Raw genomic sequence first — 14,682 nt, 5'->3', positions numbered from 1 at the left:
AGCACACCAAAAGTATCGGACAGCATTCAGTTGAAATAGACTTAAAAATGAGAGAAGATATTTAGGATCGTCCTGTATCTTGTTGGTAATACACAGCTGTTCCTCAACTTCACAAAATGGAAGAAAAGAGTTAGTTACCGGATCATCTGATGAGACACCATTGGAGTCTCATCAGAAACATAACGGAGCCACAGAGAGTCACTGTCACACTTTGAAGGCGGTCAGGACACAGGCTGTGTTTTAAAAATACCACTCAACATATTTCTTATTTAGGAAAAATAACTCCCTCAGCTCTGCCCCAGCAAACATGTGAATGAATAAATACACTATTCTCTTAAACAAATGCAATTGAGGCTCTCTCCCTGTAACAAAAATCAGGCTTTTATGAAACAAAGCTATTGTTTTGTGTGAATTTAAGGAATTTTATGGAATGGATAAACAATAAGAATATTAAACTTTTTTCATAACATTATAAAATAACTCCAATTATAAAATTTTTTTACTTAGTTTTAATACAGTCAATATACAAAAATTAATTGTATTTCAATATACTTGCAATGCATAATCCAAAAATGAAGCAAAGAAAACAATTCCATTTACAGTAGCATCCAAAAAAAAAAAATTTTAGGAATATATTTAACAAAACAAGTGCTAGTCTTTTACACCAAAAACTAAAGAACTGTTGGAAGAAATTAAACAATATCTAAGTAAGTAGAAAGATATCATATTCACAGATTGAAAGACTTAAGATGGCAACAGTTGCAAACCTGATAAACAGATTCAACACAATTCCTATAAAAATCCCAGCTGTTTCTTTTCACTGCTGTGAAAACTGATAAGCTGATACTAAAACTCCTATGGGAATGCAGAGGACCTCAGATAGCCAAAACAATTTTGAAAAAGAACAAAGTTGGATAACTTAACACTTCACAAATTAAAAACTGACTACACAGCTACAGTAATCAAAACTGTATGATATTGGCATAACAATAAACAATGATCAATGGAACAGAATAGAGTCAACAAATAAATCCACATATCCACGGACAACTGATTTTCAACAATGGGGCCAAGACTGGGGAAAGAACAGTCTTTTCAACAAGTGATACTGAACAACTGGATAACTGCACCAAATAATAAAGCTGAATTCATACCTCACACCATTTAAAAAAAGAGAGAGAGAGAGATCTGAAAATGGATCAATGAGGGGCAGAGGGGTAAATTAGGAGGTTGGGATTGATATATACATAATACTATATGTAAAATAGATAACCAACAAAGACCTACTGTAGACCACAGGGAACTCTACTCAATACACTATAATAGTCTATATGGGAGAAGATTCTGAAAAAGAATAGATACATGTATAACTGAATTGCTCTGCTGCATACCTGAAACTAACACAACATTGTAAATCAACTATGCTGCTGCTGCTGCTAAGTCGCTTTAGTCATGTCCGACTCTGTGCGACCCCACAGACAGCAGCCCACCAGGCTCCCCCGTCCCTGGGATTCTCCAGGCAAGAACACTGGAGTGGGATGCCATTTCCTTCTCCAATACATGAAAGTGAAAAGTGAAAGTGAAGTCGCTCAGTCGTGTCCGACTCTTAGCGACCCCATGGACTGTAGCCTAACAGGCTCCTCCATCCATGGGATTTTCCAGGCAAGAGTACTATACTCCAATGTAAAATTTAAAAAACCAATGATCTAAATATAAGAACTAAAACTATAAAACTCTTATAAGAAAACATAGGGGTAAATACTCATGACTGGATTTGGCAATAAATTCTCAGCTATGATACCAAAAGCTTGAGCAAGAAAAGAAAACATTTATTGTACATACAAATTTTTAAATTTTGTGCATTAAGCAATACTTGACAGTGAAAAATACAACCTACAGAATGGGAAAAGATATTTGCAAATTATGGTTCTGATAAGGGCCCACTGCTGCTGCTGCTAAGTCGCTTCAGTCACGTCTGACTCTATGTGACCCCATAGACAGCAGCCCACCAGGCTCCTCTGTCCCTGGGATTCTCCAGGCAAGAATACTGGAATGGGTTGCCATTTCCTTCTCCAACGCATGCATGAATGCTAAGTCGCTTCAGTCGTGTCCGATTCTGTGCGACCCTATGGACAGCAGCTCACCAGTCTCCTCTGTCCACAGGATTCTCTAGGCAAGAAAACTGGAGTGGGTTGCTATTTCCTTCTCCTATAAGGGCCTAGTAACCAGAATACATAAAGAACTCTTAAAACTTAACAACAAAAAGACAAACAACCCAATTTAAAAAATAGGCAAAGCATTTGAACTAACATTTCTCCAGCAAGGATTTGAAAAGATTCTAAACATCATTAGTCAACAGGAAAATGCAAATCAAAACCAAAATGAGCTACTTCACAGTCACCAGGATAGTTATTATGGAAAAATAACAAATGTTGGCAAGGATATGGAGAAACTGGAACTCTCATACATTGCTTGGGGGAAAGTAAAATGATGCAGCTGCTCTGGAAAACAGTTTGGTGGTTTCTCAAAAAATTAAAACATAAAATTACCATATGACTAAGCAATTCCACTCCTAGGTATATATCCAAAAGAACTGAAAATAGATACTCAAATATTTGTACATGAATGTTCATAGTAGTATTATTCATAACAGCAAAAAGATGTCAAAACAGATTAAACAGGTAAACAAAATGTGACATATACACTTAATGGACTATTACTCAGCCATAAAAAGGAATGCAGTACTGACACATGCTACATGAATGAACTTCAAAAATATGCTAAGTGAAAGAAGTCAGGTACAAAAGGTTATATATTTATGATTCCATTTATATATAATGCCCAGAACTAGGCAAATCTATAAAGACACAAAGTTAGTGGTTTCCTAAGGCTAGGAGGCAATAGAAAGAACTGAGTACCAGTAAGTACAGGATTTTTTCCTGGGGTGATGAAAATGTTCTGAAATTAACTGTGGCAATGGCTATACAACTTTATCAATATATTAAAAAAATCACTGGATCACTTTCAACCACTTTCAATGGGTAGATTCTATGGTGTGTAAAAATATATCTGAATAAAGTTCTTTTTAAAAGTTAATCCCTGAGGTGCTGGAAAACTAGACAGCTACATGCAAAAGAAAAAAATTAGAACATTTTCTAAAACCATAAAAAAAACCCCTCAAAACGGATTAAAGACATAAATGTAAGACCAGAAACCATAAAACTCCTAGAGGAAAACACAGCAGAATACTGTTTGAGATAAATTATAGTAATATTTATTTGGATCTATCTCCTAAAGTAAAGGAAATGAGAGCAAAAATAAACAAATGGGACCTAATTAAACTTAAAAGCTTTTAAAGAGTAAAGGAAACTATTGACAAAACAAAAAGACAACCTACTGAATGGGAGAAAATATTTGCAAATGATAAAACTGATAAGGGGTTAATTTAAAAAATATATAAACAGCTCACACAACTCACCATCAAAATAACAAAACTTGATTAAAAAATGGGCAGAAGACCTGGACAGACATTTTTCCAAAGAGGAAATGCAGATGACCTATAGGCACACGAAAAGATGCTCAATATTACTAATCATTATGGAAATGCAAATCAAAACCACAATGAGGTATTATTACTTCACAGAATGGCTATCATCAAAGAGAACACAAAGAACAAATGAAGGAAAATTAATTGGTGCAGCCAGTGTGGAAAACAGTTTAGAGGTTTCTCAAAAAACTAAAAACAGAATCACCATATGACCCAGCAATTCCACTCCTGGGTATATATTTAACAAAAACAACAAAAAACTAATTCAACAAGATACACACTCCCATGTTCATAGCAGCATTATTTACAATTACCAAGATATGCAATGAATGGATAAAGAAGATGTGGTGTGTATCTACTCAGCCATAAAAAAGTATGAAACTTTGCCATTTGCAACAACATGGATGAATCTGGAGGGGATTATGCTAAGGGAGGGGATTTCCATGTGGCACTAGTGGTAAAGAACCTGCCTGCCAATGAAGGAGACCTAAGAGATGCGGGTTCTCTTAGGGGTGGGGATCCCAGGGTGGGGAAGATCCTCTGGAGGAGGAAATAGCACTCCGGTATTCTTGCCTAGAGAATCTCATGGACAGAGGAGCCTGGAGGGCTGCAGTCCACTGAGTCACAGAGAGTCGGACACGACTGAAACAACATAGCACAAGCTAAGTGAAGTAAGTCAGACACAGAAGAACAAATACTGTAATGATATCACTTACATGTGAAATCTAAAAAATACAACAAACTAACGAATATAACAACAACAACAACAACAACAACAAAAACAGATCCACAGACACAGAAAACAAACTAGTGGTTACCAGTGGGGAGAAGAAAGTGGGGAAGGGCACTATAGGGGTAGGGAATTAAGAGGTACAAACTACTATGTATAAAATAAGCTACAAGAATATATTGTACAGCATGGAATATACCCAATATTTTATAATAACTAACAATATAAATTGGGAAGAGTATAACAAGGCTGTATACTGTCACCCTGCTTATTTAACTTCTATACAGAGTACATCATATGAAATGCTGGATGAATCACAAGCTGGAATCAAGACTGCAAAGAGAAATATCAGCAACCTCCTTATATGCAGATGATACCACTCTAATGGCAGAAAGTGAAGAGGAACTAAAGAGCCTCTTGATGAGGGAGAAAGAAGAGATTGAAAAAGCTGGCTTAAAATGCAACATTCAAAAAACTAAGATCACGGCATTCAGTTTCATCAGTTCATGGCAAACAGGAGAGGAAAAAGTGGAAGCAATGACAGATTTATTTTCTTGGGCTCCAAAATCACTGCAGATGGTGATTGCAGCCATGAAATTAAAAGATGCTGGCTCCTGGGAAGGAAAGCTATAACAAAGCTAGGCAGCATATTAAAAAGCAGATACATCACTTTGCTGACAAAGGTCCGTAGAGTCAAAGCTATCATTTTTGCAATATTCATGTACAGATAGATGGAAGAGTTGGACCATAAAGAAGACACAGTGCTAAAGAATAAAGGCTTTTGAATTGTGGTGCTGGAGAAGACTCTTGCGAGTCCCTGGGACTGCAAGGAGATCAAAGCAGTCAACCCTAAAGGAAATGAACCCTGAATATTCATAGGAAGGACTGATGCTGAAGCAGAAGCTCCAATACTATGTCTATTTAACGTGAACAGCCAACTCACTGGAAAAGACCCTGAAGCTGGGAAAAACTGAAGGCAAAAGGAGAAGAGGGTGGCAGAGGATGAGATGGTTAGATAGCATCACTGATTCAATAGACATGAATTTGAGCAAACTCTGCGAGATAGTGGAGGACAGAGGAGCCTGGTGTACTGCAGTCCATGGGGTTGCAAAGAGTCAGACACAACTTGGCAAATGAACAACAATAAACAATATAAGTGGAGTATAACCTTTAAAAATTGTGAATCACTATACATGTTACTTATATAATATTGTATATCAACTATACCTCAATTTAAAATAAGTTTATATTTATATTATGCTTTTACATGTATCATCTCACTCTGAACTTAAAACAATCCCTCAAGGGGAGGCTGAGGCAGGAGGAGGGTCAGATCATCTGGCTAGTGAGTTGGACTTGAGCCTAGACTTTCTGACAGAAAATATCAGTGCTCTTTGCACAACCAAGTTACCTTTATGCATTAAGCTTGAATAAGTAAGTAAATAAATAATAAAAAAGGGAAAGCTCTAGAATAGGAGAAGAACCTAACAACTAAAACCAACACTTCAGGAGTTCCCCAGCGGTCCAGTGGTTAGGACTGAGCCTCCACTGCGGTGGGCATGGGTTGGATCCCTGGTCAGGGAATTAAGATCCTGCATGCTGCACAAAGCTGTCAAAACAAAGACAAAAAACTCCAAAACAAACAAAACTACCCCCCCAAACAAAACACCACCAAAAAGGATGCCTCATTACTGGTCCTGCCACCACATCTCACATTAGGATCCTAGTGATGTTTACACAAAAGTTTCTGAGTTAACATGTACTGCCCTGCAGCTAAACAAATAAGCTACAAGCCCCTCAAATTTCTGAGAATGGCTCTGAACCTCTGTCTTAATTCTCCTCACTGCAAACATTCTTCAACTGCCTCATTCATATAAGGTGAAAAACATAAAAACCAACCTTGAGATAAGCCACCCACTACTCTTGAGCTACTTGGTGATTTTACCATAGGGCCCCACTGGCCTTGGTTGAGAACCTCTTGCTATTCTCTCCACAGTTCAGAAATACAAATTTTCGAAGTCATTCTTAACCATCTGGAAACTCTGGTACTGTTTCTTAAGTCCTGTTTGTTCCAATATAGGTAACCGTGGAAGCATCCACACTCAAAACAAACGTCTATGACTTGTTGCTGACTGAAAGCCAAACATTCTTGTCTCGGATAACTCACCAGACTTAACATGGTCTCCAGAAGGGACAACCAGGCTCCCAGATGAAATGGGACTACTTGCTGCCAAAGAAAACGCTTCTATATTTCTTTCATATGATCAGGTAGGGACGGAATAATCCTAGTTCTGAGAACTATTTCCTGACATGAAAGCCAAGTTTATTTTTACCTTGAAATTCTTTTAGGAGATAAGGAAAGACTTTTGTCATTTACACATGTAATCCTAAACACTGAAACACCTTTGTATACCAAAAAGCAATTTAACATTCAGTTCAGTTCAGTTTAGTTCAGTTGCTCAGTTGTGTCCGACTCTTTGCAACCCCATGAACTGCAGCACAGCAGGCTTCCCTGTCTATCACCAACTCCTGGAGTCTACCCAAACCCATGTCCATCGAGTCAGTGATGCCATCCAACCATCTCATCCTCTGTCGTCCCCTTCTCCTCCCGCCCCCAATCCTACCCAGCATTAGGGTCTTTTCCAATGAGTCAACTCTTCGCATGAGGTGGCCAAAGTATTGGAGTTTCAGCTTCAACATCAGTCCTTCCAATGAACACCCAGGATTGATCTCCTTTAGGATGGATTGATTGGATCTCCTTGCAGTCCAAGGGACTCTCAAGAGTCTTCTCCAACACCACAGTTCAAAAGCATCAATTCTGCGGCGCTCAGCTTTCTTCACCGTCCAACTTTCACATCCATACATGACCACTGGAAAAACCATAGCCTTGACTAGACGGACCTTTGTGGGCAAAGTAATGTCTCTGCTTTTAAATATGCTATCTAGGTTGGCCATAACCTCCCTCTCAAGGAATAAGTGTCTTTTTATTCATGGCTGCAATCACCATCAGCAGTGATTTTGGAGCCCCCCAAAATAAAGTCTGACACTGTTTCCACTGTTTCCCCATCTATTTCCCATGAAGTGATAGGACCAGATGCCATGATCTTAGTTTTCTGAACGTTGAGCTTTAAGCCAACTTTTTCACTCTCCTCTTTCACTTTCTTCAAGAGGCTCTTTAGTTCTTCTTCACTTTCTGCCATAAGGGTGGTGTCATCTGCATATCTGAGGTTATTGATATTTCTCTCGGCAATCTTGATTCCAGCTTGTGTTTCTTCCAGCCCAGCGTTTCTCATGATGTACTCTGCATACAAGTTAAATAAGCAGGGTGACAATATACAGCCTTGACGTACTCCTTTTCCTATTTGGAACCAGTCTGTTGTTCCATGTCCAGTTCTAACTGTTGCTTCCTGACCTGAATACAGGTTTCTCAAGAGACAGGTCAGATGGTCTGGTATTCCCATCTCTTTCAGAATTTTCCACAGTTTATTGTGATCCACACAGTCAAAGGCCTTGGCATAGTCAATCAAGCAGAAATAGATGTTTTTCTGGAACTCTCTTGCTTTTTCGATGATCCAGCGGATATTGGCAATTTGATCTCTGGTTCCTCTGCCTTTTCTAAAACCAGCTTGAACATCTGGAATTTCACGGTTCACGTATTGCTGAAGCCTGGCTTGGAGAATTTTGAGCATTACTTTACTAGCATGTGAGATGAGTGCAATTGTGCGGTAGTTTGAGCATTCTTTGCCATTGCCTTTCTTTGGGATTGGAACGAAAACTGACCTTTTCCAGTCCTGTGGCCACTGCTGAGTTTTCCAAATTTGCTGGCATATCGAGTGCAGCACTTTCACAGCATCATCTTTCAGGATTTGAAATAGCTCAACTGGAATTCCATCACCTCCACTAGCTTTGTTCGTAGTGATGCTTTCTAAGGCCCACTTGACTTCACATTCCAGGATGTCTGGCTCTAGGTGAGTGATCACACCATCGTGATTATCTGGGTTGTGAAGATCTTTTTTGTACAGTTCTTCTGTGTATTCTTGCCACCTCTTCTTAATATCTTCTGCTTCTGTTAGGTCCATACCATTTCTGTCCTTTATCGAGCCTATCTTTGCCTGAAATGTTCCTTTGGTATCTCTAATTTTCTTGAAGAGATCTCTAGTCTTTCCCAATCTGTTGTTTTCCTCTATTTTTTTGCATTGACATTAGAGTTTGAAAAAAAAAATACAAAAACCATTGCTAGAAGGATAGTCAAGATTCCTAACTCATAAATAATGAGAATTTCAAGTCATTTTTTTGGATGGGGGGTGCTGTGCTGCATGGCTTGCTTCCACAACCAGGTATTGAACCTGTGCCCTAAGCAGTTGAAGGGCGGAGTCCTAACCCCTGGACCACTGGGGAGTTCCCAAAATTTCAAGTCTTAAACCCTAGAAAGACAAGGCTCCAAATGCGAACTTTGAAAAATTACTCTATTAATGTATAATTAAGGAACTACTACTTTACCTTTTTTTCAACACTTCCCTCTTCTCTATGCGGTTGAACAGTTCTTGTTCTCTCTCCTTTTCTGTCATCTGTTCCAGACGGGCCCTGTCTTCTTCATCTCCCATGAGGTCTTCTCCGTAGCCATCATGGAATTCCTCATCTTCCGAGGAAGAGTCTGAATCTGAACTGGAGGAGGAGCTGTTGCTGTCAGAATCTGACACTTCACCTGCAGCACAGGCCCAAACACAAGATTAGGGGATGCTGCAGAAGACACATGTTGATAATCATTCCTCCTCAGCTCTCCTAGGTGAAGTGGAACATGGTCGTCTCATTTCCCTGGTGAAAATTCTTGGTCTGCCTTTGGCAAACGCAAACACAGGTTACAGAATCTTAGGCTAGATTAAGAAATCACCAGCATGATTTCTTAAATTGGATTTTTGTACTTTCAAAAAAATTACAGACCAAAGAAAAAAGTTGCAAGAATACCCATTGTTAACATCACCAATTTACTTTCTATCTACATATATAAAACAACGTACACATTTCTATCATTTATTTTGCTGAACTGAGAGTAAGCTGCAGAGATTGTGACTTTTCACCCTTAAGTAATTCTTGTAAAAAGGAGAGTCTCTATAGCAAAATATACAATGATCAAACTCAGGAAATTTAACATTTAAGAAATAGCATTATTTGACATACAGCCCATATTCAACTTTCATAGTACATACAGGGAGATGCTTTGAGACTGTGTAAACATCTTGTTCTTCAACAAACTCTTGCCCAGTGGTTTTAACACATGTCAATAACTCTTCAGTAAATCAACTATTACCATGAAGGTTGAAAATGGTGATTTTTTAAACTATAGTTTCTTCTACATCTATTAGTCAGCATTTAAAAAAAATCAATGTTCTAATAAATCACTGAACTGATTAGTGAATTTCTAATGAAACTGGATCTTGGTAGGACAAAGGGTGATGGACAAAAGCATGACATGTTACAACTGAGTTTTTATTAAGTTAAACTAGCAACTTTATGCTTGACTCATTTGAGTTAACATTCACAGGCATGTGCTTAAAACCAGGTTAGGCCAATTCTGTACAAGCCAGTTTGTATATAAATATTATTACTCAAAAGAAATGTAAAAGTTTACCAGTTTAATCTGGGAACAAGTTCATTTTCAAACTAGTGTTAGTAAAAATTCTGATTTCAAAACAAAAACATTTTTTACTGAGTTTTGTATTTGGTTCAAGGATTCTCCTCCTCAGGTACCCTATGAATATCCACGAAAAATGAAGGAGAAGGTTCTCAGGTTAAGGTGAATGGAGACTCTAATGCAGGGATTCCTCGTGGGTTTCCTGGATGGGTTTCAAGGGCCTAACTAATGCTTTGGAATTGCATGTATTTTTCTTGCTTCATTCAGATTCTAAACAGTACATGACCACTGAAAAGATTAGAGAGCTTTACAATAAAGGCAGAGATCATACTGTAAATCAGGTGGCTTTCCCCCTGATTTCTGATTCTGCAGCTTCTACCACATAAGAGTTCACTCCCAGGTCTGGACCACTTGACTCACCTTCCTCAGGGGCTGAGCTCTCAGCTGAACTGTCTTTGTCTGAACTGCCTGAGGAAGCAGTTTTATTCGCTTGTTTCTTCATGGTTCCTTTCTTCTCTATTTTTCTGGCTTTTCCTTTCTTCTTATTTTTATTGCTCCCAAAAGTCCACTATAAGGAAAAAAGAAAAAGGAAAACTGAAACAGGAATTTTATTGAGAAAAGCTGTAACATTCGAGAGTTAAGAGTTTCTGGTGTTCATCGAAATAATTTCAAGAGTCTCTATTGCTTTGAGTCCAAAACAAACACGCTTTTATAGGAAGAAAGATAATGATTTTTGAAATTTTAATTAAAAGTTTGTAACTTTTGGTTTATAATTTCTTAAAGACAGTAGATAATTGATACAATAAATAAAAATTAATAACTTTTTATCAATAGAAAAGCAAGTATGTCATCTTAATGGCAAGTCAACTGAGTTAACTAAATCTCAGTTGGTACAGAAAACAGCTTCTAATGTTTCCTGTGGCAGAGAGGTCAGTAATTGCTAGAGGCTGGTATGTCTGGGTTTCAGTACACAGTGCATAGTTTAGTTCTGGAGTGGGTCCCAGGAAGGCAGGCGGAATAAAGCATGTTAGCAAGAGAGAACTTCAGAAAACACAGGGAGAAAAGGATGAAGGCCACTGTTTGGCATGAACGGTAGCACTGGTACCAACTCCAAGGAGGCAGAAAGTATATAATAGATCACTGAAAAATATCCATGTGTATCTTTTTAAAAAAATCTGGATGTATTACACTACAATGCAGTGCTTAAATTGGATCATAAATAGGAGATCCCATACATCTAAACATAAGGAACCTGCAATTTGTATTATCAAGGTAACAGGCAGGCAATATACAATCACTCCAAGGCCAAAAAAAATCATCTTCATCAAGCACTTTAATTATAAGGCTGAAAGACCATAAAATCATGATTCAAATTCACAAGACACTATTTAGTTACACTAAACCGTAACTCCTTTGATATTGTATTTATCAGTTTAGGAGAATGATTTTAGGTGAAAAGTACTTTACTTGGAAAAATTTCATTTTATGTACTCTAAAAATAATATTTATAACCATCATGGACCTATTGTATAGCACAGAGAACTATACTCAATATCTTGTAATAATCTATACTGGAAAATAATCTAAAAAAGAATATATATATATAGATACATCTGAATCACCTTGCTGTACACCTTAAAATAATACAACACTGTAAATCAACTATACTGCAATAAAAATTTAAAAAAACCCAGGAATTATAAAGCAAACTCAGACAATACTAAATAAGCCAACAAACCACCATGGAGAGGAAAGATAAAAAATAACATTCATCTTTCCAACATCACAGATTGAATTATAAATCTGGTATTGATATAAAATTTCTATATCTAATATATATATTTTTTATAAAGGCATTTAGTTTATTTTTCAAAAAATACTTTTGCTAGAAGGTTTGAGTAATTTTACATGATCACAATCTTTAAATTTTTTCTGACCAAAAGTGGACAGCTTGTCTAGATCTGCTTTTGTTAACACCCAAATACAATTAGCACATCTGATGGTATGCCCTAGGTCTTCTTAAATTATCTACAGGCCAGGAGGCAGAGCCTAGCACGTAACAAAGTATGTGCTTTATAACTGCTGATTAGTTCAGTTTCATAACAATTAAGCAGAGCAGGTAGTCAGTGTATCTAATTCACACTATTAACACACTGGTTCTTGCCTGAAGGGTCTGATCATTGCAGAGCTCCCAGTTATTCCTTCCAACCCAGGAAGTAGTAAACCACAACTGCAGAGAAAGGGGGCAGCTCTGCTTAGGCCAGTGCTGGCAAAGTCTCAGGTCTGTTCCTTTGTTCCAACTATGAATTCAAGGTGACCAGTGTTAATTATAAATTCAATGATACGTAGAAAATAAAATGCAAAGCCAAAAAAAGAGAGCGGCTGCTTCTCCCTTTCTTAAGAGAAGATTGGTTTTCTATGATTGAGAGAACTAAAAGTGAAAGTGAAGTCGCTCAGTCGTGTCCAACTCTTCCCGACCCCATGGACAGTAGCCTACCAGGCTTCTCCGTCCATGGGATTTTCCAGGCAGGAGTACTGGAGTGGGCTGCCATTTTCTTCTCCAGGGTATATCTAATATTTTTTAAAAGCACCAAGTCTTTGTTCCTTTTATAATATGATCATAATAGAACCTACCTAACAATAGCCAAGATCAGAAGTAAATTTATTTTGGAGTTTTTTAGGGGGTGTGGGTGGTGGGATAGTTCTGATGAGGTTTCCATCTTAGAAATGCTCCAGATGAGCTATTTTTAAGAACCAACGTCTGTTAATTTACCTTGATAAAATATTGTGAAAGGGTGTTATTTTAATCTTCTGATTTTTCATTTTAATTTACTCAGTTATTTTAATTGCTACTTTATTTTTGTACTCAGGAGCTAGGAAGAAGGGACTGCTGCTGCTGCTAAGTTGCTTCAGTTGTGTCCGACTCTGTGCGACCCCATAGACGGCAGCCCATCAGGCTCCGCCGTCCCTGGGATTCTCCAGGCAAGAACACTGGAGTGGGTTGCCATTTCCTTCTCAGTGCATGAAAGGGAAAAGTGAAAGTGAAGTCGCTCAGTCGTGTCCGACTCTTAGCGACCCCAAGGACTGTAGCCTACCAGGCTGCTCCATCCACGGGATTTTGCAGGCAAAAGTATGGAGTGGGGTGCCATTGCCTTCTCTGGGGAAGAAGGGACAAGTGAAAATAAAACAGCTACATGTTCTAGATGATACCTTAAGTGAACAAATGACATATTAAGTAATACATCATTTATATATTAAGTGATATATAGTTAACAGCAACTCTATAAGTGAATTTACTTCTCAAACTTTTAACATTTCAACACTTAGTCACTATTTAGAAACAAATTCCAATGCTTTTAATGGCTATGTTTCAACCACTTCAAATCTTAATCATTCAAGGAAGATACTTTCTAGGTCATTTTGAAAGAATCCAAGAGGCCAAAGTGATCAGTTTCTTAGTTAACTGAGCTAAAATATATCAACTTCCTATGCTGACAATAGAGATATTACACTTGTTTCAAGAAATATCCCAACTATGCACATGATAGTCAATAAATATTGATCATGAAAATGAGCATGACCCATCTCTTCTAAACAGGGTGTCTTTTGGGACTTTGTACAGAAATCCCTTCTTTGTACAAAGAGGTCCCTTTATACTTCTACCCGAAGGTAATATGGAAAGGCTCAGAACATAAAGGCTGAGCTTACTGGGGTCACATGTATCAAGACGAGACAGGGTCTACTTCCGCCCACAGATTAGTATTACTCATCTGCAACAGAGTCAAATTCTGAAATTCGGGGTGAGGGCAAGGGGGGAGTGTGTAAAAGCAAAAGGGCTTAAATTAGAGGCCACACAGATGAACTCAATTCAGGAGGTGCTAGAAAGCTATGTGTCTTCCTTTTCCACTGTCTATCTGCTTCAATCTGCCATTGCCTAAGCTTAGCAACTGTCATCTACAGCTTATGATGCTTAACCCCTGGGGGAGAGGGAAAAACGGTAAGCATTAAAATAGAAAAAAATAAAATGTTTCAATTTAACAGGCGTTTTCTTGGCTGAGCCGGCAATGTGGGAGACCTGGGTTCCATCCCTGGGTTGGAAAGATCCCCTGGAGAAGGGAAAGGCTACCCACTCCAGTATTCTGGCCTGGAGATTTCCATGGACTGTATAGTCCATGGGATTGCAAAGAGCTGGACACAGCTGAGTGACGTTCACTTTCACTTTTCCTGGCTGAATCTAGGTGTGGGAAGGGAAACTTGTTTTCTTTCCAACAATTTTCAAAAGAAATGAGATGACAAAACTGCCTCACCTCCCATTATGCTGACTCAATAGAGTCTGTCATGCCAACGGCAAACAGCCAAACTCACTATATATTACAAGCTTTCAGGGAAATTTTAATAATGTAGGTAACTTTAGCTTAAAAAATAAAAAGTTCTTATGAATACATCTTTAAGAATAATATGCGTTCATTATATGAGGCTTTGGGGAAAAAATAGTATTTTTAAAGCTAAGAAAAAAAAAATCTGTATTTCTACCAGCTAAAGGCAAATAATCACTTAAAATATGGGGCCCAGTCTCATTATTCCTATTTAACATAGAGAAAGAGACTCAAATTGGTCCTGATAATCTCCCAAAAGATTTTTTCCCCCTGGAGAACAAGTCATATTTATAATATTTTACATTTATTCCTATAATCCAGAGGTTTCTGAGTGTTTTCTTGGTCTAAATACATCAAAGTACACATTTTAAATATTTACCCAGTACCTCTCCTCTCA

At 37.9% G+C, this 14,682-nt stretch overlaps 1 protein-coding gene across 2 annotated transcripts in view; it reads right to left on the bottom strand.

The window, feature by feature from the left end:
• RTF1 (RTF1 homolog, Paf1/RNA polymerase II complex component) overlaps positions 1-14,682 on the bottom strand; it is a 48,555-nt gene that overhangs the window by 14,572 nt on the left and 19,301 nt on the right. For both annotated transcript variants that reach the window (XR_014058925.1, XM_081507658.1), the window contains exons 3-4: positions 10,330-10,477; positions 8,778-8,982 (exon numbers count right to left, since the gene is read on the bottom strand). Coding sequence is in view for 1 of the 2 variants with exons in the window: in XM_081507658.1 (XP_081363784.1) it covers positions 8,778-8,982; positions 10,330-10,477 (353 nt within the window). In the remaining variant the exon portion in view is untranslated. The remainder of the gene's footprint in view (positions 1-8,777; positions 8,983-10,329; positions 10,478-14,682) is intronic.

Source organism: Giraffa tippelskirchi, chromosome 7 (assembly GCF_054371585.1).
Source record: "Giraffa tippelskirchi isolate mGirTip1 chromosome 7, T2T-mGirTip1v1.2.pri, whole genome shotgun sequence".
NCBI classification, from domain to species: domain Eukaryota; kingdom Metazoa; phylum Chordata; class Mammalia; order Artiodactyla; family Giraffidae; genus Giraffa; species Giraffa tippelskirchi.
Note: the sequence above shows the minus strand (reverse complement) of the source record. Positions and strands in the feature narration are given on the sequence as shown.